Source organism: Synchiropus splendidus, chromosome 12, assembly GCF_027744825.2.
Source record: "Synchiropus splendidus isolate RoL2022-P1 chromosome 12, RoL_Sspl_1.0, whole genome shotgun sequence".
NCBI lineage: Eukaryota > Metazoa > Chordata > Actinopteri > Syngnathiformes > Callionymidae > Synchiropus > Synchiropus splendidus.
The window spans coordinates 13365822-13390516 of record NC_071345.1 but is presented as its reverse complement, the minus strand read 5'-3'; the positions used below and the strand labels follow the sequence as shown (position 1 = coordinate 13390516).

Genomic DNA, 24695 nt, shown 5'->3' with positions numbered 1-24695 from the left:
ACACACAAGAAGTGACTTTAATCTCATGAGAAAAAAAACAAAAACAAAAAAACTTCAGGCATCACGATGGTGGTCCAATTTTCAGAGTCCACTAGATAGCACTTTCTGCTCTAAACTATATTGTTTCAAACAACCATTTCATTGAATCCCTTTCAAACCAAGAGCGCCACCTACTGAGCCCTGAAAATGATGACATGTTTCACAAAGCCTCATTGGCCCATCACTCAATTTATCTGGACAGAAATCTGAATAAAACACAGGACACTCACAAATATGCCAGTTCATAATTCACTATGGACTATGGGAGGAAACTGGGGTGGCTAGGAAGGAAGTGGCAGGAAGAAAATTAAACATCAAATCACACAATGTTGTATAATTATATATTTATTGGACAATATGAAGAATAGGACTCTAATAATATAGTATAAAAATAAAAAAAGTACAAATAACAAATACCAGACCATGTAAACAACACGGAAAAAACGTTTCTTGCTTGCAGAATAAACATTATTTTCTATTACAAAATTGATGCCTCAAAAACAGGCGTTCATTTAGAAATGATCCCAACAATTGAGACGAATGTTATTCATCTTTTATTTTAAGTTTAGGGTTCTTTCGGTCGAACCATGAAAAACACAAGTCCATCGGGATTCGAAAGACGTATAAAATGTATATAAGAAATAAGTCATGTTTAATGGCTGTGTGCCACGGAGAACTCTGCCTCGGGGGTGCTACACGAGGCACCGTTCTCATTGGATGAGGTGAATAAGAAGCTAACTGAAATGTCAAACCCTGTCATATACAGGTCACATTTACACAAAAGAATTCAACGACCGACAACTTCTTCTAGTTACTGACCTGTCACGCTAGTCCACCTCCTGATCAATCACTGATCCTGTTGACCCTCACATTGGTGACCTCATGACTCAACACTGAACTGACTGAAGAGTCTTTCAAACTCTGCCTATAGGAAACATCCAGAGACAGCATTTTAGGGGTCAATCACGAAGACACACTGAAGACAGCAGAAGAATATATCGATATTTCTGAAACTGATTATGTTTAAACAGGAATATAAACCTCAGATTGTTTAAGCAGGAGTAAAGGACTCGATTGTTGCAGTGCATTATGGGACCAGTAGCATGAGTGGAGGGAAATGAATATGACAAGTCTGCCCTATGTTCTGCCTCAGTTGAATGAAGTAATTGTGATTTGTATGCGTGTGCTTGTTGGTCGGTTTATGGCCTAGTGTGATGCAGGGAAAGAGAGGATCTTTCCTACTAAGCTGCTCTATTTTTATCACAACTGTAAGTTGCACATCCGCCTGTCACTCAATGATTCACCTCCCTTATTGACACAGTACGTCTGTTTAAGCGCTAATGAAGAGGGGGAAAAAAATTACTTAAAATCATTAAGCATATGTAAAACAACATTGTCTCACGCTTCCTGTAGAACCACAAATATCCAGCTTCAGTTTTGTCATGGCACAAGAAAGAAATTCCAGTTTTGCTAACACTAAACAGAGGCATGATTTGTCTTTGCACGAGTGCTGCTCTGATCTGAAGCAGATGCATGGAGGGACACTGCAAGCATCTGTAATTAGGTTAAGCAGCGCGACAGTAACCATGGCGACCAATGCGACACAAACTTGGCACACTTTACATTTGCCCTATTAAGATCTTGATGAACAATCCTGAAAAAACAACAGCTTTAGAGCACATTCAACTCAACAGGAAACAAGACACCCAGATTCATGAAAATGTGGGGCACAAAATGAAGCAGATCATGGTGCAGAACCAGCGCTGCCGACCTCTGTGTGATTGTTTCTGTTTAGCTGCTGGTTGTAAAAACACCCCATGAAAAAACAGTCATGCAGCTTTTAACCCATTGTTCTCAACGATACGTTCATTTTTTTGTGTTGAAAATATAGTATGGTTTAGAACAAAACATGCAGGAGTGACTGATTCATTCCTTCTTAAACCCAATTTACAGTCTTACTGCAGAATTGGGAGTCAGTCAAACCTCATCAAGTAGCCTATGTGGAGTAAATAAACAGTTAGCACACACACACTTAAAAAAATAAAATATAGAACTGCGACTCTGCCACTGGACGGACTCAAACCCGTTTGAGCTTGTCGATGTGAAATGTGAGCTTGAGTGCTGGTCCGAGTTTTAAACCCATATACTTCATCATCACGTCGCTTCGCAGCAATAACAGTGCTTTTCCGTCGATCTCCTGTACAGGAAGGCAAAAAAAGACGCATTGAAAGATTTCTGAATTCAATTTAAACCAGAGGGTTTTAACATAGTGAATGTCCGTACATGTTTTCTGAAAAGGTCAGCGTGTGGTGCCAGCACTGGGTCAATGTCCCTGATGTACTGCATGACTTCCTCCACTGTCCACACGTTTGGGTCCTGGCTGCTGGGCTTGGAGCTGTTCCGAAAATTTCCAGAGCCTTAAAACAAACAAGCAGAAATAGCGATATAGTAATAGTTATTTCAGTAAGTAACTGCTCTAGTGTGCACGCACTCATGTATGCGAGAATGAACTATATAAATAAATAAAAAGTTGAAAAACACACTGAGAGCATGGTTCCAAATTTTTAGCTTGTCCAACTTCCCCTCTGTGGGAAACGACACGGATGCTCTCAGAAATAAGCTGCCGTCCATCCTGGAATTGACTCCAACTAAAGCCCCTCACTGTGCACAGATCACCTCAAGGGACCCAAAATTATTTTCACCAAATTGAACTTTTGAGGACGTGCTAGCTTGTCGGAGATGCAGCATCCATGCAGACCAGCTCAGATAAGTGAGGACTTATTCTTCTGAAACAAACATATTTTCTTTTTGAAATTAGAACTTCATTGCTCACTACATCGGGTACTAGTGATGGGCGTCATGAAACTGTCTTACTTCTCAGAGGCCTCTAGGTGGCACTGTCTACATGAGAATCATTAGATTATAATAACCAATTACCAAAAACAACCAATCACCCTCATATCTTATTTACACCGCCATCTACAGAACTCTAAAAAAGAGGACACTATTTCATGAAACTTCAACCGTCCATAACTACAACATACAAGAGTTGGCTGGTCGTCGGTTATCAAATGTTGCTTTCTCAATATAAATAATCACATGTACAAACTAAGAAAAGACAGCAAACAAGGACAGTGAGTGTCATATTTATAAGTGGTGCGAATCTTGAACATGCCACTTACCCATGGCATTATGATGCAGCAGGTTTGCTGGAGAAATGGAGTTTGGACTCCTCTTTAAGTGCTCGGATATGCAGATGTCTTCCGCAGACTTCCCTGTGAACAGCCCATAGAGCAGGAACATGATGATGAGCGCACAATTGCTCATGATGCATTGTGGAGCTTTGGCACAACCTGATGATAAAATCGGTGTTTGTGCGACAGACATGATCAAAAACTGGATTTAATTTCCTTCATTATTAACTCTTAAGGCAGGGGTCACCAACGCAAGCCTGTCCGTAAAGTATTTTCACATTATCATTTATCAATTTAATTTAAAATGATCAATTTCATTTCATGTTTCGTTGAAAGAACAAGTTATGACAACCTGATTATCAGAGATGGGACTAGGTGGTAACATTTTTTTGGCTGGCATACTGACTAGTATTTGACTTAAACATAGAAAACGGGAGCAAAACAGCGTCACAGACAGAACTTCGGGTTGCTTGAGTCATGAATTCAATCGAATGAATGAATGAGCAACTAAAATAGATAAATAACATAGACTCTATAAATTCATGCTAAATGTTTTAATTGTAAGAAACAAAACGTGATGCATGCGATTCATAAATAATTTAAAACACAAAATAGCATCTGCAGTAGGACAAGGACCTTTAGTTAAATTAGGCAAATGAGGATCAGGAGTAATTTAACACACTATGTTGGTTGTAAGAGTAAAACCTACAACTGCATGGTAAGGAGACAGTGTGGATCGTATTTGAATGTGCCGTGCCGGGAAAAAACCACCTGAAGTAGCTCAGAAGAAACTTGGAACAACAATAAGGTTTCAGATTGTGTGCGTCTATGTGTGAGTGAATTTGTTTATCTGTCATTCTGGTCCCCACATGTTAAGCCTCAATTTGAGGATGAAGATGTCAAAACAACTGTGTCATGATAATTGGCTTTAAGTTTGGTTAAGAATCCTGGTTAATGTTAGCCATCTGTTTTGATGGTTTTGAGGGTTCTAGGGTGAGAGGCAGGGGTAAGCATTATGGCAATGAGCGGTCACCCCATGGATAGAGTGTGTGTGTGTGTGTGTGTGTGTGTCACAACCACCACTAACCTGTGGAGTACATATGACCTTCATGGTATTGCCCACCTCTAGCCACTGGCTGGCTACCGAACAAAGGGTCGCAGTGAAGGTTGTGGCAAAGCTTTTCCAGAAATCGGAGGACGTAGGTGACGCTGCTGACCGTCGGCAGGGTCAGTGTGTGTTGCTGCTGGTCAAAAAAGGCTAAAAGACACACATGGAACGGGGGATTAAGCTGTTGCTGAGAAAAGAAGAAAATGAATAAGTAGCTGGAAAATGGAGCACTCATGTCATTTTATAATGACAAGAAATATTGTGAAGGAAAAGAGACAAGTTTAACATGTGGATTCTGCAGTATATATCACACGCTCATAACCGTCACCTGAGATAACTTCGCCCCCTTGACCAGACTTGAGGCAGGTAAAGACCGAGCTCTGGTCATGCGCAGAGTCCACACAGGCCTGGACACACTGTTGAAGGACGGAGGCGGCCCGACCTGGCCCAAAGTGGTCCGGCAACCTCTGGACACGATGCTGGTCTAAATGTGGTCCTACCTTGCCGTACTTGTTTAGATACACGCAAACTAAGATGAACAAAGAGAGTGATTATCCACTTCATAAAGTAACCAAGCAATAACTTTTTTTTAAAGCTCACCTGTCGGAGCCTGCAGGGCAGAGGAGGGGATTGTTGCATTGTCCATGGGGACAGTGCTTGTGTCAGGCTCAGGTGTGCTGCTGGTGGGTGATGTGGGGACTGGATTCGGTGGCACCCGTGGTTTCCTCTGAATACATACATGTATCATTGTATTATCATCTCACACCTCACTGTTTAATGTAACTCATTTCAAGAATGAAAGAAATGTCACAAAGGCAGCTGCAACAGGATTCTGTTTCAGAGTTTAAGGGATTCAAAATGAGTTCACCTTGCTCCCAGGTTTGGGCCCTCTTTTCTTTGGAATTTTGATTGGTTGGTTTCCCTTATTTTCAGCACCCTGGAGAACTAGATTCTTCGCCCAGTTGTTTGGCAACCGGCCCCTGGGGCGCCCTATGGGAGGCCGCCCAGGCCCGGTCATGGTTGCTTCCAGCCAGCCGGCTCTCTTTGCCCAGCCCAACTGAAAACAAGTGAAGGAAGTCATCGAGAAACATTCCATGAGAAAAAAGAACTGTGGTCATCACCAATATTCAATGCTACAGAGGTGTACAAGAGACATCCGCACGGCTTTAAAATGAGTTTTCTATATACATATATATTATATGAGACACACATAAGTGTCAGGCGTCAGTGACGGATGAATCTGCCACAGAGTTCAGAGATGAGCTCATGATGCACGCAGAAGGAACGTTTTGTTTGGACCTCGCAAAAGACTTCCTGTCTTCAAATTACATATTGCATCACTGATCTCATTTGCCGGTGTGTGTTCTTGCGCTGCTTGTGTAGCAAGCCTTGCCCTGAGTTGGGCGTACTGAACTATAAATAGAAGCAGTTCATGAATCAGCGGAGCCTTATCAGTTTCCACCAATAGGTGGTGCTCTTTACGTGTATTTGCACACTGTAGTGAAAACTACAGGGAGATGCCAAGCCAAAAAAACAAATAAATCATAATTATATGCCAGTATAGGAAAATGAACTCTTTCAACATTCACTTTGCACCCTTTTGATCGATTGCTCACCAAAACAAACAAGATCCAAACAAACGTTTCAGTCATGGCAGTGTGTCGAATGAGAATAAATCACAGATGTTACCATCTTCAGTATTGGATAACACACCTTACTTCCAGGTTTGGGACCACGCTTCTTGTGTATTTTGATGGGCCCAGCATCTTTGCTTGAGGGGATCCCTTCCTCTGAGGCCTTTTGATTCCATGACGCAGTTTTTTTGGTTTTCCTGCGGCCTGGTTTTCGTCCTCTTTGACCTGCAGGTCGACCCACGGTGCCCGGTACTCGGTGCATTGCTGGGTTCTCCACACTACCCTCTGTCAATAGTCCAATGTTCTTTGGTAACACAACTGCGAGAAAAGGAAAAAAAAATGTTTATTTTTATTGTTATATTAATACAGAGTGCATTTGTTCTAGAACAATTTCAAAGTTCAGCATAAAAAACACTCAGCGAATGTTGGCATAAAGGTAGAGCTTTGAATAAATCAAACCCGGGCCGTGAGGAACAACCAAACCACTTGACCACCCTGCCAGCGAAGAATCCAACAAAAAGCTTCTGGAGCCAGACAACACTCTAGAACAAGCCCAAAATGTAATCTGTTCTTCATGTGGTTATAAGAATATCCAGAAAATTTCACTGAAAAAAAATGTTTGTAACAAGCCATCACCACAGACAAAGATATAAAGACTGTCTACTTTACTTCACCAGGACAACAAGAACCACTCAACCGTTGTTGTCCTGTCACCCGTTAAGATTCCTCAATGACCTTCCGGATCCAGGAAACTGTCCAAATGGTATCATCTGTTCCATGTCCCATTCACAACATTTCCTAGAAATGTCATCGTAACATTTTTGCGAACAGATATATGCAAACGATGATGCTATCTATGAATCAAGAGCGTTTAATCAATGTGATGAACACAAGCTGGAACTGAACTGATGAGAGAATGATGAATGAGACGATGAAGCACACGTGTGAAGGGCCAGCAGCTTGGAATACAGATGTAGCTAAGGATATTTTTGTAAGGGCTATGATTATAATTTGTGTACTGGCAAGTTATTAATCAGTGTTGTCGGTTTGTTTGTGATCTCCAAGTATCAGAGTCAGTTTGGCTGTAACCAATGGATCATGTACCAGAGGAACACAAGTGTGAGCATGATAGAACAACACGTTCATTCTCAGACATTGACAGACTGTGAGAAGCCTTGCTGACTGAGAGGGTGCTCAGACAGGACAGTCCGTTCGCTCTTTCTTTAGCGTGTCATCCAAATGAAAACACAATGTCACAGGCAGAAACGTATTAATGTGAATGAATCCCTCAATGAACCTCTAAAGCTAGCACACATGCAATATTTGACTTAAAAAGGAATGGTATTTATGAAGCAACGACCCTGAACAGAAGCTGCTGCTAATGTTTACAAAACGTCTTGACCTGCGCAGCTGTATTTATTAAACACTGACAAGAAGACTCCAGAAAATGCAGGGCTCAGTCTCAAAAGCTGCTGGATTCTTGCTACAGAATCATGTTTATTGCAGAAGCAGTTGAGTGTATTTAACGGTTAAATAATCAAATAATCGAAATACAGTGTGAGCACTAGGTGTTGCTTTTCCTCTCTTTATCCCGCGGGTGCATCCGAGTTCATTCAGTTTACGAAGCCACCGTTGCCAGCACAGCTCTACGGGACGATAACTTCACAGCAGCTTTTATGAAAGTGCTCAAAATGCAATCTCCCCATCTCATTCATCTTCACTCACCTCTCTTGTCCAAAGAAAAGTCAAAAGGGTTGCCCGTCTATCCTCAAACACACAGCTGTACACTTCTCTTCCTTAGCTTTGCTCCTCCTTTTTCCCTTGTTCCTTCTTTTCTCACTGTTCTCCTCCCACCATCTGCTGACTATGTAAACAATCAAAAGGCAAGGTCTGTCGTTTCTCTTTGTGGATCAGCCATCATTTAATTTGCTTCTCTCCCCCTCTAATGTGTCTAATTATGTTCCAGGGTGCCAAAAAAAAGAGGCCACCGAAGGGGCATCCCGGCTTGTTTCTGCAACGTCACAGATGCTTCTGCCAACTGTGTGAATTCCAGAGCCTCCTTTAACACTGTAGAGTCCTACAACATCATTCTGTTCATAATTTTTCACTTTTTCATTGAACTTTTTTTTCACTTTTCCAACAGACCTTTAGAAACAACCATTAGAGGGACACCGCAGTTTCAAATGCTGGGATAAAGCAGGCAGTTAAAGATTTGGAAACACTTTGTTTCCTGTCTGAGAAGCATACAAATTCAGTTTTGGAAATCAAACAGGAAACTTGCAAAACAGCCACTGGTGGAGTCAAACTGTACAAGTCTCTGTTTTCTTAAGACAGCGATAAGAATCAGGTAACGGTAATGCAGCTTAACAGACGTGCAAGTCACCAATTAAAAACACAAAGATGGAAACAGAATGACCTATATATATATATATATATATATATATATACAGAGAGCGAGAGAGAGAAAATAATATGTCACAAGACTTTAAAATGATTTAACTCGCGCTCTCTCCTGACACCTAGTGTGTATGGTAACCTACTGCATATATATATAGAGGTCAGCTACCACCAGTTTGCCTTTGTGTTGACTAGTGTGCTAAATATTAATTGTATTATAGTTATACAAGTACAGTATGCATACATTTCACCTGAAAAACCTGCATGCACAGGGCCAATTTCACACAACTAAATCGACTGTGCTTTTTTTTTTAAATCTCAAGATTTTTGTCATCCAAAATTAATACATACTTTTTTGCCCCTGGGTCACATGATTTCTTTCATCCAAACACACAAGGAAAACATGGTGAAACCCAATGGTGCATACAGTTATAACAGTCACTGTAAAAGAAAAATCTCATTGCAAGCCTTTAGATTTTTGTGTTCAGTGACACCAGCGACGGCAAAACAAGACAAAGTCACAAGTCGTTTTTTTAAAGTTTCGATTATACATCTTGATTAAAGTGTAATTGTGTTAAAGTGCAATGTAACTGAAGAACTAGTCAAAACTCCTGAAAAAGAAGTCTTTTCTGCTCTGACCTTTGGTGCCAGGAGGCTGCAGGTTGTCCCCTGTGAGGGCACACCAGCCCACTGGGAAGATGTCGCGCGAGTCATAGCGACAATAGTAGTCGAAAGCGCCTTGCCACCCATCAAAGGTGACCAGCACCTCAACTCCTCGCAGTGCACCCACAGTAGCTGGGCAGATGTAGTGCGGGTTTTTACGATCCACGGCCTCCAGTTTCATGCCCACTTCGAATGTGTTGTGCTCCGGGGCAGGAGGCTCCTGCTGGAAAAATTGATGCGGCTTACAGTCAGGCTTCACCCTCAATTCATCATAAAATCAAAAGTTAAACGGCATTTTTCAGAAACATTGAGGTACCTTGTGAAAGATGCGAGACGGTGCCATCTCAGCTCCATTGAGTGTTTTTAACAAAAACATGGGCCAAGAGGACGCATTGAGGCGAAAACCTGAAACAGACACCCACAGTGATCATCGCAGGTACAGCCTGTGTTTGAGGAGACCATATGTAGAGTGAAGATTTTAAGTGATGGTGTTGTCATGTATTAAGCTACAGGATTTTTGTGATGGACCGACAAGAAATAACTTCCAGGTTGCTTTTGCATGTTTCCAGCTCCTACCCATCTTTAACTGACAACATTAACAAAAACAATCTCAACGTCAACACAGCAATCAGAAAAATGCAACAGTGTTGCTGTGAAGTTCAACAATATCCGAAATCACTTTTTCAAAAATCATCCCATTGAGAACAAAACATTTCCAAATGAATGTGTAGTTGTTATTCTCCATACTCTTGTAATCCATATGCATTTCTTTACCTAGTGGCGGCTGCAACATCCCCCCATTCTTCTCGCAGCTGCCGATAGGCTGGATCTCTGAAGAGTCCACCAGACGCCAGAAGTCGTTCTTGTTGTCAGAGCCGTCCAAGCGAAGCCGCAGCCGTGATCCTGTCAGTCCCACAACTGTGGCGATGCAGGTGGATGTGATGTTTCGAGGGTCCTGAGCCTCCAGCTTCATGCCTGCCTTAAACTCATTGACAGGCGGGGTGAGGCTCTGGATGGGAAAGGTTACAGTGTGAAGAAGAGGAAAAGAAGAGAAAGAAAAAAAGATGAGACACCTCTTTCTAGTTAAAAAAAAAAGAGAAAGAAAGGCTTCAACTCAGTTCACCTGTTTGAAGCATGAAGCCGGTGCCCCGTTGGCCCCCGTTTCTTTAAGGTATTTATCCCAACTGAAATGTGCTAACAAAGAAACACAAAACTCTCATTACTATTTCAATTAGTAAACCTCAACAAACTGGAATCCATCAGTGGAATTACAACTTTAATATTCACCTTGACTCTGAGAAGGGGGCCGGGGGGGACGTCCACCACGCGAATGCTTGAATCTCCTGCCATCTTTCCACTCAACTGCTAAAGGAGCAGGCACAGCTAATTGTACATCGCCTCTACTTACTTACGTAATGCTCATCACATTTAAAGATTGTGACACTGAGACAAGACAATAATAAGCTGATCCATTACCAGTTTCTCATTTTCTACCACTAGATCCAGAACCATTTGAAATTTAATCAACAAGCCACACAATTCTTAACAGAACAACAAACCTTTCTGTGGCACAGGTTTCCTCATGATCCAATGTGACAAGGCACAAAACAACACTGGCCTCCACTCTGCAAGGACACAATAATCAGGTAAGGCATATTAGAATCATGACAGGAACAGTGGTAAGAAAATGAATATCATATCGATATCCAAAACTATAATTACCGGTACAAGTGAAGTAACATTAAAATAATGAATAAAGAAACACACGCTCAGCTGAATAAGCACAGCAGTGATAGAAGACGACTTCATTGGAAGGCTAAAAGGGACACAAAACCACACAACACAAAATGCATATTTTATCGGCTAAACCATATTCACAGTATCCAAACATTATATTTCTGATGGTTTACATAGTAAAGCAGATGATGAGTGAAAACTTTTGCATTCGAAATGTGCAGGGCAAAAGACAAAATGTGGCTTATAGAATTCTTTAAAAAACAAAATCAAGAACATGTTTGACTTCTATTGAAGTGTTCCCTCAAGCAAAATGAGAACGCAGAACAATGGGTCAAGAGTAATTATGGTGATGCTTAAAGAACATGGATCATCCCAAAGAAGGTAGTTCTTTTCTCTGTTACTAACATGCCAGACACAACAACAGGGTCATGAGGTCAGACGTAGTTATCAAGCACAAACAAAGCAAGCGTCTGTAATGTCAAAACGGGAATATGACGAGAAAAATAAAAGCACGCAGGGTGTGGTGAATCAAATAGTAAACCCCTTGTAGTTAAAATGAATTTAAACTTGCGAGTGTTTAACTTTATTTTAACTACAAGGGTGTTACTATTTGATAATACCTTTCGTGTAATAATGTAAAAGGCATTACACATTACCACGGTGCCTATCCGGAAAACATACGTCAGGCAAATGTGCTACAACACATTTGTAAGTCTAAGAGTGGGTGAAAAACGTACCTTAAAACTCCATCCCCACGTCCAAAGTTTTCCTCAACAGGCCGCTTTTTCAATAAAAGTGCGCCTTTTTTTCTGCCGCCAACGAAGGACGGCGCTCCAGTTAAAGGGACCAGCTGCCCGATTATCCGTCTGGGAGAAGTGACAGGAGACTTAAGATGGGTTTCCGCTACTACTTCGGCCGCAAACATAACGGAATACGAACTTGGAACACCTCGCGTCATGCTGTAAATACAGTGTTTGGCGTCCAAGTGTGAGATTTGTTGACACCAGAACTGGAGGGAACCGATCAAAACACAGCGCCCTGAGAACAAACTGCTACACTATTGAGCCAGTTACTCCAATAACGACCACGTGTAGCGAAGCGCATGAAAGAAGTACTGCGTAGCTCGAGCAGCACGACAGTACACACGCTAGTACACACACAGTGACATGTTGTCTGCTGAGCATGCTAAATGACGGCGCTACGTTAGCATTCGAACCACTCGTTAGCTCAGCCAAACCGCGGATAAAAGCATCGCTGTGAGGCAGTGGTGAACACAAGCATGGGCGGTGGCGTGACTCGCTCTTGCTGGGAAGCTTTACCTTGTTTAGCAAAAATGATATTTGTAACTGGTGGAGACTCAGTGTTTGTCCGCCATTTTTCCCCTCGTCAGACTGAGGAGGGGGAGTTTGACAACAGTTCTGTTCAGTGACCGAGTTTAATCTGGGGAGGGAGAAAAGGAGAGAAACGACGACGCCTAGGTACCAGAGCTGGAATTACACCAACATGTCACTCAATAACGATGGAACTGTAGTAGTACTATCATTACCACTGCTTGTTGCTGCAATTCAAAGTGCTTAATCGGAGTTTTAATATAAATTTGAGTTATTCAATGTCAATATTCACATTCAAATTATATCTCATTATATTATATATTATTAGTCATTATACTATACTACTGCTTTATTGTGTTTTAATTCGTCTTCATTTCCAATTGATTCTGTGTACATCATGTTTTTACTTACTTAAAACATTATTCGTCACAATCAAGCTGTCCAATAATAGTTTAAGTATGAATATCATGTATTTGTGTGACATAAGCTTTCAACCAAAACATCAGGCTTTTGAGAGAATCGTAAATTTTGTGTGTGTTGTCTCTTATGTGTGGTAACTTCTCAGGGGACCAGCTTGGCTTGGTACATTCCCCTCTGACCTCAAGGTCTTCTACGCAATATCTCGGAGATGGGAGATAAGGTGATCTGAGTTTAAATTGTAGATTGGCATAGCTCTGTTAGATGTGCCTCTAGTTTCCAAAGCCCAACCAATAGCGTATGAATTAACCAAATGAAAACAACACCATATGCAGTTATATAAATGTTAGTAAATAACATTCCTTCAATAATGCTCTGTGCCTGTGTCTTTAACTGTTTACTTGCTTTGACCTTGGAAACAATCCAAAACTCAACCCCATACAGTATATAGTTTATCCTCCTGCTTTATTTATTTTACAAAGATTGTCACAATGTTCGGACGTATTATTAAAATACATTTTGTCGAGAGAGAGGGAGAGGAGAAGCTCTGGAAAATATGAGTAAAAGTCGGTGGAAGCAAGACAGAATACTTTTGAGTGAATGAGAGGGAGGTAGAAGGACTGGGCTTGAGTATTTGGGGTCAATGGGAGTGACGGACAGAGATGATGGTAGGTGAAGAGTGCAGGCAGGATGGCCTGGGTTGGGACAACTGATATGAATGATCTGTGATAGAAGAGTGGCTGCTAGAGTACAACGGAAGCTCTCAAGGACTGCCATCACTTCTTGTGATCTATGGTATTGTGACAAAGTTGTGAAGTTGGAAGACGCAGAATTGAGGAATCAATTGAGGTGAGGCCCTGATGAACCAGCACCATATTCAAATGCTGGTAAGACATGTAACCGTGTGTCTACATTTTCAAATACAACTGAGAAACTCAACTAAAAGAAATGATGAAATGCTTTTTGTAAAACCGCATCACGTCCTGAGTTTAAACATGAATCATCCCGACTGAACTGACTCTCCATTATTCATCTCTAAAGCAAGTAATTCCATCTCTTATTAATCATGATGAATTATTTTGAGCTATTATCAACCACTATTATTAATTCATCGCAGGAGCACTGATAGACAAATGAAATAAAGATGGAAATCATTGTTTTATGAATCGCTATAATTACTGCATTGCATCAGTGAAGCAGTGATGCTCTGTTTAATCTCAAACTGTGCTCTGGTTTAGGGCTGTTTGACTAAAAATGAGGCTTTTGCCTTGAGCGTTACATTAATAAAAAGTGATGATCAAAACACGCAGTTTGACTCAGTAAGTGCTATTTGTTCCAACAAAGATTGCCGGCACGTTCGGAGGAACACTCATAATGTAGCTGTAAATACTTGGAAGAGCAAAGATGTGAGTGCAGCTGGACATAATGTCAAAATCTGAGCTCAGTTAGGGATAAACATTCGGAGTCGGAGAAGCAAAAGAGTTCGACTGGTCGACACGATTCACTGACACTGTGTTGTTGTAACTTCTTGGCATGCTAGATCTTCATTGGCACTATTTCATAGGTTGGATGGCACAACAACTCCCTTTGCTTCATAAGTAAAATGCTTTTTGCCTTGTGTTTTTGTTGCATATGATCTATAAAATAAAGTGCTGACGCATCTTTATCATTCTGCTTTCAGAAATCATTCAATGTAATTGTCAAATGAGCGGCTCGCCTGCGGCAACACAGCAGATGCGTCTCACTTTTCTCAGTCTAACTCAAAAGGATCATCATAATACATTTTAATTATAGGTGCCTTTCAAGGCTCTCAAGGTGACCTTACATGGCAACATAGCAAACAGGACAAAGGGATAGAATGACACTGAACTAAGCAGATAAATTCAAATAAAAGGAAAATATAATTCAAAAAAGTGTTTTTGAGTGTTTATAAAGACACCTAAAGAGGATAAAAGGGACATAACAAACCAGGCTTCAGTATACAATCTGCTGAATTTATGAAAATATCTCAAATAATATCCCCGATAAGTTGTGTAGGTGTGAAAATGAGAAATAGGGGCCATTTGGAAATGCCATGCCAATTATGCCCGGGTAGCAACTGTAACTATGTGATTTGGAGCAACACCCAGCAGTTCAATTGTGTGTAATGGTCACCTGGCAGCAGTGCTAATGCCCATTTCAGCCTACGCTGGGCAGGCCATGGCCCAGTGGCCCCCTGCACCCCAGGCAATTATGTTTGGTTTCACACAGTGAAAAGGGTTAATTGGCAGTGCCCACGCGCCTGATTGGACCTGTTTCACGCCTGTCGGCCTTCATTGCATCAAAGGAAGCCCCACTCCGCTAGACACCATTAATAGAACACACATACACACCTTGTGGACATGCTGTTCTTAAATTTAATGTGAACACGAGTCCCAGGGAGAATAAACTCTCAAGCACACAGCTGACACAAACCTTGACAAAAGGCCTAGAACGTGACCAAAGCACAGCAACTAAAACGGAGTTTCCACCTACATATCTGGTGCTCTGAATCATCCAGTATTTATTAAAAAAAAAAAACCAAGCCATGTTGGGTCTGGCACGCTAAACCTGATGCTCACTAGTGTCACTAGGGGTCAGTGTTGTTATGTGCAAAGCAGGGTCAAGAGCGACGCCATCCCATCATCTCCACTCATGTCATCATGATGTGTTCGTGATTTCCTCTGAGGACGACACAATTGTGCCCATGAGCCATCACCGCTTCAAAGTCAATTAGTTCAAAAATCCGCATTCATTTCTAATAATGTCTCCTCCGACCCATTATTTGTTGTATTGGTTCTGATTTCAGGCAGTCCGCATCTATCTATCTATCTGTCTATCTATCTATCTATCTATCTATCTGTCTATCTATCTATCTATCTATCTATCTATCTATCTATCTATCTATCTATCTATCTATCTATCTATCTATCTATCTATCTATCTATCTATCTATCTATCTATCTATCTATCTATCTATCTATCTATCTAACTGTCTGTCTGTCTATCTACCTATCTATCTATCTATCTATCTGTCTATCTGTCTGTCTGTCTGTCTGTCTGTCTGTCTATCTATCTATCTATCTATCTGTCTGTCTGTCTGTCTGTCTGTCTGTCTGTCTGTCTATCTATCTATCTATCTATCTATCTGTCTGTCTGTCTGTCTGTCTGTCTGTCTGTCTGTCTGTCTGTCTGTCTATCTATCTATCTATCTGTCTGTCTGTCTGTCTGTCTGTCTGTCTATCTATCTATGTATGTATGTATGTATGTATGTATCTATCTATTTATCTATCTGTCTGTCTGTCTGTCTGTCTATCTGTATGTCCATCTATCTATCTATCTATCTATCTATCTATCTATCTATCTATCTATCTGTCTGCCTGTCTGTCTGTCTGTCTGTCTATCTGTATGTCCATCTATCTATCTATCTATCTATCTATTTATCTATCTGTCTGTCTGTCTGTCTGTCTATCTGTATGTCCATCTATCTATCTATCTATCTATCTATCTATTTATCTATCTGTCTGTCTGTCTGTCTGTCTATCTGTATGTCCATCTATCTATCTGTCTATCTATCTATCTATCTATCTATCTATCTATCTGTCTGTCTGTCTGTCTGTCTGTCTATCTATCTATCTGTCTGTCTGTCTGTCTGTCTGTCTGTCTGTCTGTCTATCTATCTATCTATCTATCTATCTATCTATCTGTCTGTCTGTCTGTCTGTCTGTCTATCTATCTATCTATCTATCTATCTATCTACAAAAGGCAAAAAAATGTTATTCAAACCGACTCAGAGTGAAGCTCTTTTTGAACTTCACACACATTTCAAATGCATTATGAACCACGTCTTGTTGTCATAATGATTCTTAAGACCTGTATTTTATTTTGACCAATGGATTTGGGCCTGAATTTGTGTCAAAATATACAGGAGGAGTAAGGTCACATGGTGATGTTGGGCCATAACTCAGGAGTTCCCGTATGGTTGAAAGACAGTTAGTTCATTAGATTATATTTTCAGACATTTTACCGATGAATTTAGTGAATACCCACATGAGGATGTTTAGGTTTTGGTTGGAAGGATACAGATAAATACATGAATACAGAACATGAAATAAACATTTTAATATCTTGAGACGGAAGCTTACATCTGGTGCATATTTCTAATGTTCCAATTGTTGTTGTTAGTAGGCACAATTACCAAACTTCTTCACTTATTACTTAGCTATTACTACTTTTACTGGTGTGTCTAACTTGGCCTACGAAAATAGATTTGATTGTTCTTACAAAGACAGGATTCTTCCTGTACTTTGGAGAGAATGTAATAAGTAAGTTCAAATTTGTCCAGTAACTGCTTTAGAACTCTTTTTTTTTTTTTTTTCAAAATACATGTGGTCTTGCTCTCACTGACAGGTGGGTGTTATGCTCTTATCTCACTCCAAGATAGTGCATGGAGTGTCAGCAATTCAATGATTCCTTGTAGCACTTCTTTGCAGGATGATTGCAAGCAAAAAGAGGAAAAAAAAAACCCAATATGATGCAAATGGCTACCTATCACAGGAGCATCCAGGGTGGCAGTGGGTTGAGTGTCTCTTAGATGTGGAGAAAGAGTGAGAGGTAAGTAGTTTTAATCTAATCTCAGGGAAAAAGAGTGATATTATTAACCATCGGACAGTGCTATACTCAGGAACACATGGTAAATATCATTGTTTTTATTTCGAATCATACTTTGCTCCATACAATAGTTTTATCAAATTATATATGAAGAATCTTTTACGCCATTCATCTGTTTTCCACTGTTCATCCAAGGTCAGATCGTGGGGGCAGCAACCAGTGCAAAGAGGCCCAGGTTTTCCTCCCCTTGGAAACCTTGTTTAAATGTTGTTGGAGTGGTGCTCTGATGCTTCCTCCCATTTGGACACGTCTTATGCAACAGCATTCTTTATGACAGTTCAGGTCAACTTTCTGTCGTGTTCAGTTTTCTTATGAGGTGCGTGATGACATGATTTCATTCTTGCAATTGCTGTCAACCTGATTAATTTATGAAGATTGACCACACTTTATGAATAAATCATCAGTTCCATTCTACCCCAGACTTGGTTACATGAAGATGACTAAAATATGACTTGTAGTTAAAAAAAAAAAGACATTGCATACCGTTCTGTTCTTTGGTCAGTTAACTCAGTGTTGCCGGCAGATCACTGCCTGTGTAAGAAATTTGTCTTCATCGAGTTAACATGAAAACGCTGCCGTCCGTATAAACCAAACCAGTGTCTTGATGTGGATCTTTCAGTTTATAAGGTTTTAAAAGCAGAGCCACCAGCAGTTCATGAAACTCCATCAGCCGTTATACGAGCCATTTGAGTGGCAAGTGATGACGTGGATGGAGTCCCATCCAAGAGTCCTGTCTCCCATAAATTCCAGTTTTACTGCATGATTCACCCAACAATTTCAAGATATTCAGGGTGATGACAAAGCTTTATACAAAACAGAGCAACTTGTAGTCATGTTCTCTAAATTATGAGTAAAAAAACAATTGTATAAAGAATATTTCTCATAGCTCATCTATTGAGGTAAAGTCAAGGCTTGTGGGCCGTATAAACGATTACATCCTCAGTATTGCTTGCGATGTCTTGCTTGCACTTTTCATCTTATTGCTCTAATTGATTCTGGCTTTATTCACTGGCAATGCCTTTCTTCTGATTCCCAAACATGTTGCCGGCGGTGTCCACCAGCCAATGGCATGGCTCCATCAGCGTGATCTGTTTCATATAGACAGTAACACCAACGATCTTTTCCCACTGAGCCTCCTTGTCACTTTCAGCGCTCTGGCACGCAGCAACAAAGTCACCCCTCTCACACATGCACCAATCTCCAGACTCTTTTTCCTCACACGCATACATACACACTGTGAGACTCGAAATGTGTGTGTTCCTTCCCAACAGTGCCTCAAAGGACCGTGAGCTTGTTTCACAGAGAGAACATGCACACACACACACAGACACAGACACACACAAACATGCGAGTCCTGATACACACTTCCCATCTCTGCTGGCATCCTGGGAGGGACATGCGAGAGAGAGGGAGAGAGAGCAAGAGCATATGTTGGATAGACTTTGGGGGGTGCGGGGGGTTCTCTTTGGATGTTGTCTCATAAGCTTTGACGGCGTGGCGGAGAAAGAAGGCATTTTTTCGTCCAATTTATTAATCCTTTTAGGCAATGTTCTCTGTTCAGAAATGCAAATTGAATCAATCTGAGGCTGACTTTAAGACTTTTCAAGTGGGATTTAATTAGAAGCCAGGGCCTGCAGTTTTTAATGAGAGAGGGGGTGGAGAAGGAGAGAAAGATAGAGGCATGGGGAGGGAGAGTGGGTTGCGGTTTTGATCTGGGGGTCCTGCTGGAGAAAGGATACACAAACACCCCCCCCACACACACACACACACAAAGTTACACACGTGCATGCATGCGTGTGCGCACACACAAACGCATCCTGTGTTTGGTTTTTCTTCCTTAACTTTATCTTTTGAGAGTTCAACCAGAGATCTTGTTACTTCGGTGTTTCTAAACTCCAGCAGGCTCCTGGATATCGACATAGATGGAGATGAGCTTCACTCTGCTCCTCAGAGTTGAAGATGCACAGTGCCCTAGAGTCAATATCAGGCTTGGATAAAGTTATATTGCTGGATAGGTGAAAGGTAAAAAAAAAAAAAAGTTAATGTTTACAATAGCTGCTTCTACCAGAGCCAACGATGACGGTCCAAATAGCAGTGCTAAGAAAGTCTTTCACATCACATCTTTGGAGAGACCATATATGAAAAACCAAAAACAGGACTGATGTGTTGAGGTAACGTTGGAAACCTTGAAAGGACCAAACACAGGACCAAGTTCCAGCTCAGAAACATCCCAAATCCTCACTCACAGCCCATGAAGAGAAGTGCAGATAATATGTCACATCCGTTCTTAACGCGAATCAGACTTGAAGAGGTGGTAACTTTCGGCTGGGACTTTTTGGTATCAGACTAAAAAGAGCCACTTTGCAGATGAAAATATTATATATATCTGGGATTCGCCAGCCACAGTAACGCTCTCAAGTGACCACGGGTGCAATCGACACTTGCATTATTCAGAACAGGAAAAAAGAGATTTTTGCCTCAGTGAATCCTTAAAATTGGGATGAAACAACTGTATAATCGATGCAGAAGTTAAGCAGATCAAACAAAGTCTTTGCAGCTGCCCAGATGGTTCCATGCGAGTCATTTGGATGATTTATTGCGGTAAACCATACTCTCAAATTCATCTGGTTATTACGCGAGCTAAAAATAGCCTTAACCTTAACTCTTGTTTCACGTTTTGAATTCCATGTATTTATGTCTTTGGTGCGCAAGCCAACACATGAAGTTATTTTTAGTGTTTCTTCAAACCACGTCGATCGCCTCATCCCTCCCCGACAAATGACTCTAACAGACGAGAAACTGGTGCTGAACAGATCAGAGATTCCTCCACCATTTGGCGATCATGTGCTACATCTGAAACATTTCGGGGGAAATACGGCGCTGTTAAAAAGGGTGAAGTTGGCTTGTGGTGTTGGGATGCGGTTTGAGGGCTCACGCTCTCTTCTCTGCATGAACTCCACCACTCCTTTCATGCGATTCCCCTTCTATTCCGAGTCGCTTCTTCAGCCGGGGCCGAGCGCTGAGAGCGTTTTGCGTTGTAGATTTGTGACGCGTCCGCGTCACACTTCCTTTCACGTCTCATGATGAAAAGGACGTTTCGAGTCATTAGCGGGGGTCACTTTGCACGAAAATTTGTTGGACCATTTAAGGACTGAAATGAACGACATGTCAGGAATACCATTTCAAGCTTTGCAAACTAAATTTGGTCAGGAATAAACATGGAATTATGTGTAGCAAAACAACAATTTCGGATGCCAGCGGAGTCGGTTTAGAATATTGAAGGAGGAGGGGAGAGATGACTTTCAGTCTGACGTGGAGACACATGAATTTAGCATCTAAAGTGGGAACTCCAGTGTGTGCCTTACAAAACGCATGACAACTAGTTGATACTGTCAATGTTTAAATAATACTAATTAATCTCCATTATGGAAACATGTCATTAATCTGTCTGTCACCCTCTATGCCTGTCTCCGTCTCTGTCCTTTTCACAATTTAATGGAACATGAAAGAGAAACCTAAAGAGCAACTGCTGCGCTCCGGTCCTGGTGGGAAGCACATTGAGGGACTCACATCAGAGGAGAAGACAGGCAACGAGACAGACGGCTGGACGTGTTTTGACAAACAGAGAGTTGGTCCAGAACTCCTCCCCGTCTTAGCGCTCTGTGCCACCTCTCCCTCTCTGTCTGTCTTTGAACTGAGGCCTTCATTAACAATCTGCTGATTAACAGGCTCGGGAACACAGGGGGTGGAAGGATCAGAGGCAGAGAGATAGAGGCGGCCGAGGGAACCCAAAGACAGACATGGAGGGAAATAATAAAAGCAGATCAAAATTTTGTGGCCATTCAAAGTTGAATATCGCACTTTCAAGCCATATTTTAATTAACCAATTAGCCGGTTATAATTGGCCGATGAAATATGCCCAGGCAAGTATCCATTCGGATTCCATTGTGCTATGAACTGCCTTGGAAATTGGCATGTTTTTTTTTTTTTTTTTGATGGGTACAAATGAGTATGAATGAAATATGCGTCAACAAACTGTTGAGGTGACCATAGAGGCGTCCAAAACCTCCCAAAAGAATCCAGGTGACTGATAGATAGATAGATAGATAGATAGATAAATACTTTATTAATCTCCGAAGAGAAATTCCCATACTGCATCCCCATCCTCCCTCACAGTCTTAGATCAAGACCAATGTAGACATGTATAAAGTCAGACCACCATGGATTTTCGAATGTTCCAAAAGGACCTGTAAATATGTGGTGTGTATGAGGGTATGCACATGTGTCTTTCTGTTATTACGCTCTTTTTACTGCTGCTACTTGTGTATATATTATTTATTAGTACCCACTTGTTGTTTTTTGATTATGTTTGATTGTTTTTCATATATTCTCTTTTACATTTTTGCACCGAGGGAGTAGGGCTCAAATTTTGTTGTACACTGTACAAGGACAATAAAGGCTATTCTATTCTATTCTATTCTATTCTATGTGACTGTTTCAGCATGGTAGTCGTCTCTTTCGTGACGCGTTGTGATAGTTTTTTTCTTATATTTCTTATTTATTTTAAAGTGTAAATCAGGTGTGTGCTATACATAACCTACAATATTATTACATGAGGCCGATGACATGTTTTTTTTATGACTCTTACCAATGGTCTGTCTGAACAAGGCCTCCGCCCCATGTACTGCAGCAGTTGAAAGTGATATAAGATGGCAAGATAATTCCCCATGTTATGCCTAAAACCACCCTGAACAAAAGTATTATTTATTTAGCATAACACAACTCTGTGGTTCGTAACAAAATCCACCAATGATACTTCATTAACTCATCACACAAAAGAGCCCAAACGCTCATCCATTTTCCCATTTTCCGTACAGTTTTCTTCCATCTGCATCGACCATTCATTTTTTGGAATTTGAATTTCCTACATCAAAAATCGCTGTTGTCTCTCAAACAACTCAGTGGAAGGCAAAGTTTGGCTGGATTTAGCCCATGTGCCTCAAACTTGCCACGTCTGGTGTAAGAAAATTTGGTGTCTTCCCCTTGAAGAAAGGCTGTCAGTGAAGAGGCTCCTTTATCCAGAACGTTTCCAAGCTCTACTCAAAGCATCACTATGGACTGAATCCATCCATTCTCAAGGACACACCAAGTCAGACACCCATGTTGGCTTGGTGTATGAGAGGCGTGTCTACTGACATCGGAACACTGCAAAAACCCAGTCATAATGCCATCAAGTAGGTTGTCGAAAGATGGACAAATCATTTCCCTCAAGAAAAAGTGTTCTTTCTGGTTAGTGGTGAGTAGAGTTCTCGAGCCTTTGGGTGACACATCATGAACATCAATGTTTGCTCTTAAATTTAAGTTGCCACATAAAATGGCACAGAGGCGTTTATTGAAAGATGCGCTGAAAATTTCATGTTGCAGTATCATCTGGCATTTTATCTCTTCGGATAATTACAAAGAGGCTGCAATTACTTTCTACGACAGTTAAAAATCCCCTTCAGCTCGTCTCTAGCATGCATCAGCGGCATAATGAATTTCCACTTGCATTTCATGTATGCATTCTTTTGCCACGATTCTTCATTCGCATTGATTTTAAAAAAGGTTTCAGCCTTAGTTTTTGGATCATCCATCTGTATCTTTTCAAACTGCATCATATTTAAAGCAGGCACTCAAGAGCTTCCCTTCAACTGCCCATACAGGTTGGTCAATATTCATTTATTAAGCGTTCAGGGATCATAATATGGGTTCTCTGGGTTTGAGCAGAGTGCGGGTAAATTTCGTTAGTGTATCCATTCCCTTCACCAGCTTTTCAGAATCAAATTGAAGCATCATGCTTCTGTTTAAAAGCAACACTTCCCCTTCATTTTGGTGTAAAAGAGTGAAACAGTGAATTCATACTTAGAGTGTCAGAATTATTGGCTGTTTTAAAGCTCCTTTAATAACCATTTATGACTCTGAACAGGTCTCATGAAGGCTCACAGTAACTGGGAATATACTGTGCCACTCACGGCCAAAAACAAGCTATAATTCAAGTAATTACATATTCCTCGGGTGAAGAATTTGTTGGAATCAAAAAGTTTTTCTGAAATTAAAATGAATTTACATTGGAAATACATTCCAATATTAGACAAAAACAGCTGAAAAAAAATAATTCTGAAAGTGCATTCTAATCATGGCCTGGTTCTTTTGTTGAAAAACAAAACTTACCTGACATAGATAAACATAGTCATGCGTTCATATTCCCTCTCTTGGATTATTATTAAATCCTCCCAGACATTAACAAGAACTCACACCTCTAACTAGTTCAGAAGCTTCCCTGCATTGGCTCCATGTCCAGAATTGATTTTCATCTCTAACTTTTAACACTGGTCGTGGAATGGCTTCCGCATGCCAACCCTCTACGAACCAACAATGACCCTTAGATTCTAGGTTGGGACCCTGTTAGTTGTCCCGATGTTAAATCTCGCCTCAGCTCTGTATCCAGTCCATCCTCACTCCCATGGCATAATACAGTGGTACCTCGGTTCTCAACCTCAATCCGTTCCAGACGGCCGTTCGAGAAGCGATTTGTTCGAAATCTGAATCGATTTTTCCCATTACAATGAATGGAAAAAGAAATAATGCATTCCAAGCCTTAAAATAGGCTTTTGTAGGAGTGAATGTAGAGTGTCTGCTGCAGGTGCGCTGTTCCTCTATGTGTGTGGCCGCTGCATGTGGGAGGGGTTGCCGAGTGAGTGACGTCTCTCCAGAAGGGAAGAGGTGCCCGGTGCGTGTCCAGCTCTGAATGTGCGCTTCTGTGCAGTTTGGCTGTGACAAAGTCATAAACCAAGTAACGCTCTGTCCCAGACTCGCCTCATCCCTGTCCCAGCTCCAGCCGACAACAGGACATCAAACCCTGGAGTGAGCGCTCCAGCACCTCTCCTGTGACACTCTACCACGGTCCAGTGCGGAGACAGGAAAGGTTTTACACCTCAATATGAAGAAAAAACAGTCAGTAAATGCAGCGGGACACGTCTGCACACAGAGGCTGCGTTATACACAATAACAAAGCGCGTCGTGGGTCAGCTGATCGGTCTGTGCGCGTTGTGTTTTTTCTGGCTTTGTTCGGGGGCGTTCGAGTTCTGGATTTTCGTTCGAAATCCGAAGCAGAAAAATATCATAATTTTTGTTCGAACTCGGGACGGGACGTTCGAAAACCGAGGTACCACTGTATATTGATGTTGGGAAAGTGGACTTCTGCATCCGATTCTGACGACAAAGGCAGCCTCTGGCTTGGCATGTTGACGCATAGGCGTTAAAATGGATTAAAAGCATTCCTGGCAGTGGGTGTGGATCAGGTTTCACCCTGGAGGTGGGGAAAAGCGAGATGCAGGGGAGAGAAAAAACACAGTTTACTTCTGAAAGTCGCACAGCTGTTTGACTGGCTTTAAATGGCAATTGGCACATCGTAACATGTAGAACGAATGGAGTGCCATCCCATGCC

The 24695-nt window shown here is 41.3% G+C and overlaps 1 protein-coding gene across 3 annotated transcripts; it reads right to left on the bottom strand.

Annotated features, from left to right (window-relative positions):
- Positions 1–310: 310 nt before the first annotated feature.
- Positions 311–12199, bottom strand: LOC128768614 (polycomb protein SCMH1-like). 3 transcript variants are annotated; one of them, XM_053881594.1, is made up of 16 exons: positions 12092–12199; positions 11510–11638; positions 10595–10660; positions 10323–10400; positions 10159–10229; positions 9810–10044; positions 9352–9440; positions 9012–9255; positions 6055–6293; positions 5210–5398; positions 4942–5068; positions 4670–4870; positions 4321–4491; positions 3222–3314; positions 2323–2456; positions 311–2236 (listed from the first exon to the last, which is right to left on the bottom strand). In XM_053881594.1, exons 3-16 carry the CDS (start codon positions 10617–10619, stop codon positions 2117–2119), a joined length of 2016 nt encoding a protein of 671 aa, XP_053737569.1. In that variant the 5' UTR covers positions 10620–10660; positions 11510–11638; positions 12092–12199; the 3' UTR covers positions 311–2116. The 3 variants fall into 3 exon arrangements, with proteins under 3 accessions (XP_053737569.1, XP_053737568.1, XP_053737570.1); XM_053881593.1 differs by having other exon boundaries at positions 312–2236; positions 9012–9258; XM_053881595.1 differs by having other exon boundaries at positions 312–2236; positions 9012–9258; positions 10323–10397.
- Positions 12200–24695: the final 12496 nt, after the last annotated feature.

Excerpts from the sequence above, each read along its gene's own strand:
- LOC128768614 (XM_053881593.1), bottom strand. The coding sequence starts at position 10,619 with ATGAGGAAACCTGTGCCACAGAAAG. Across the intron at positions 9,441-9,809 it reads GATGTTGCAGCCGCCACTAG|GTTTTCGCCTCAATGCGTCC; the intron begins GTAAAGAAATGC and ends TGTCTGTTTCAG. Across the intron at positions 2,237-2,322 it reads CTGACCTTTTCAGAAAACAT|GAGATCGACGGAAAAGCACT; the intron begins GTACGGACATTC and ends CTTCCTGTACAG.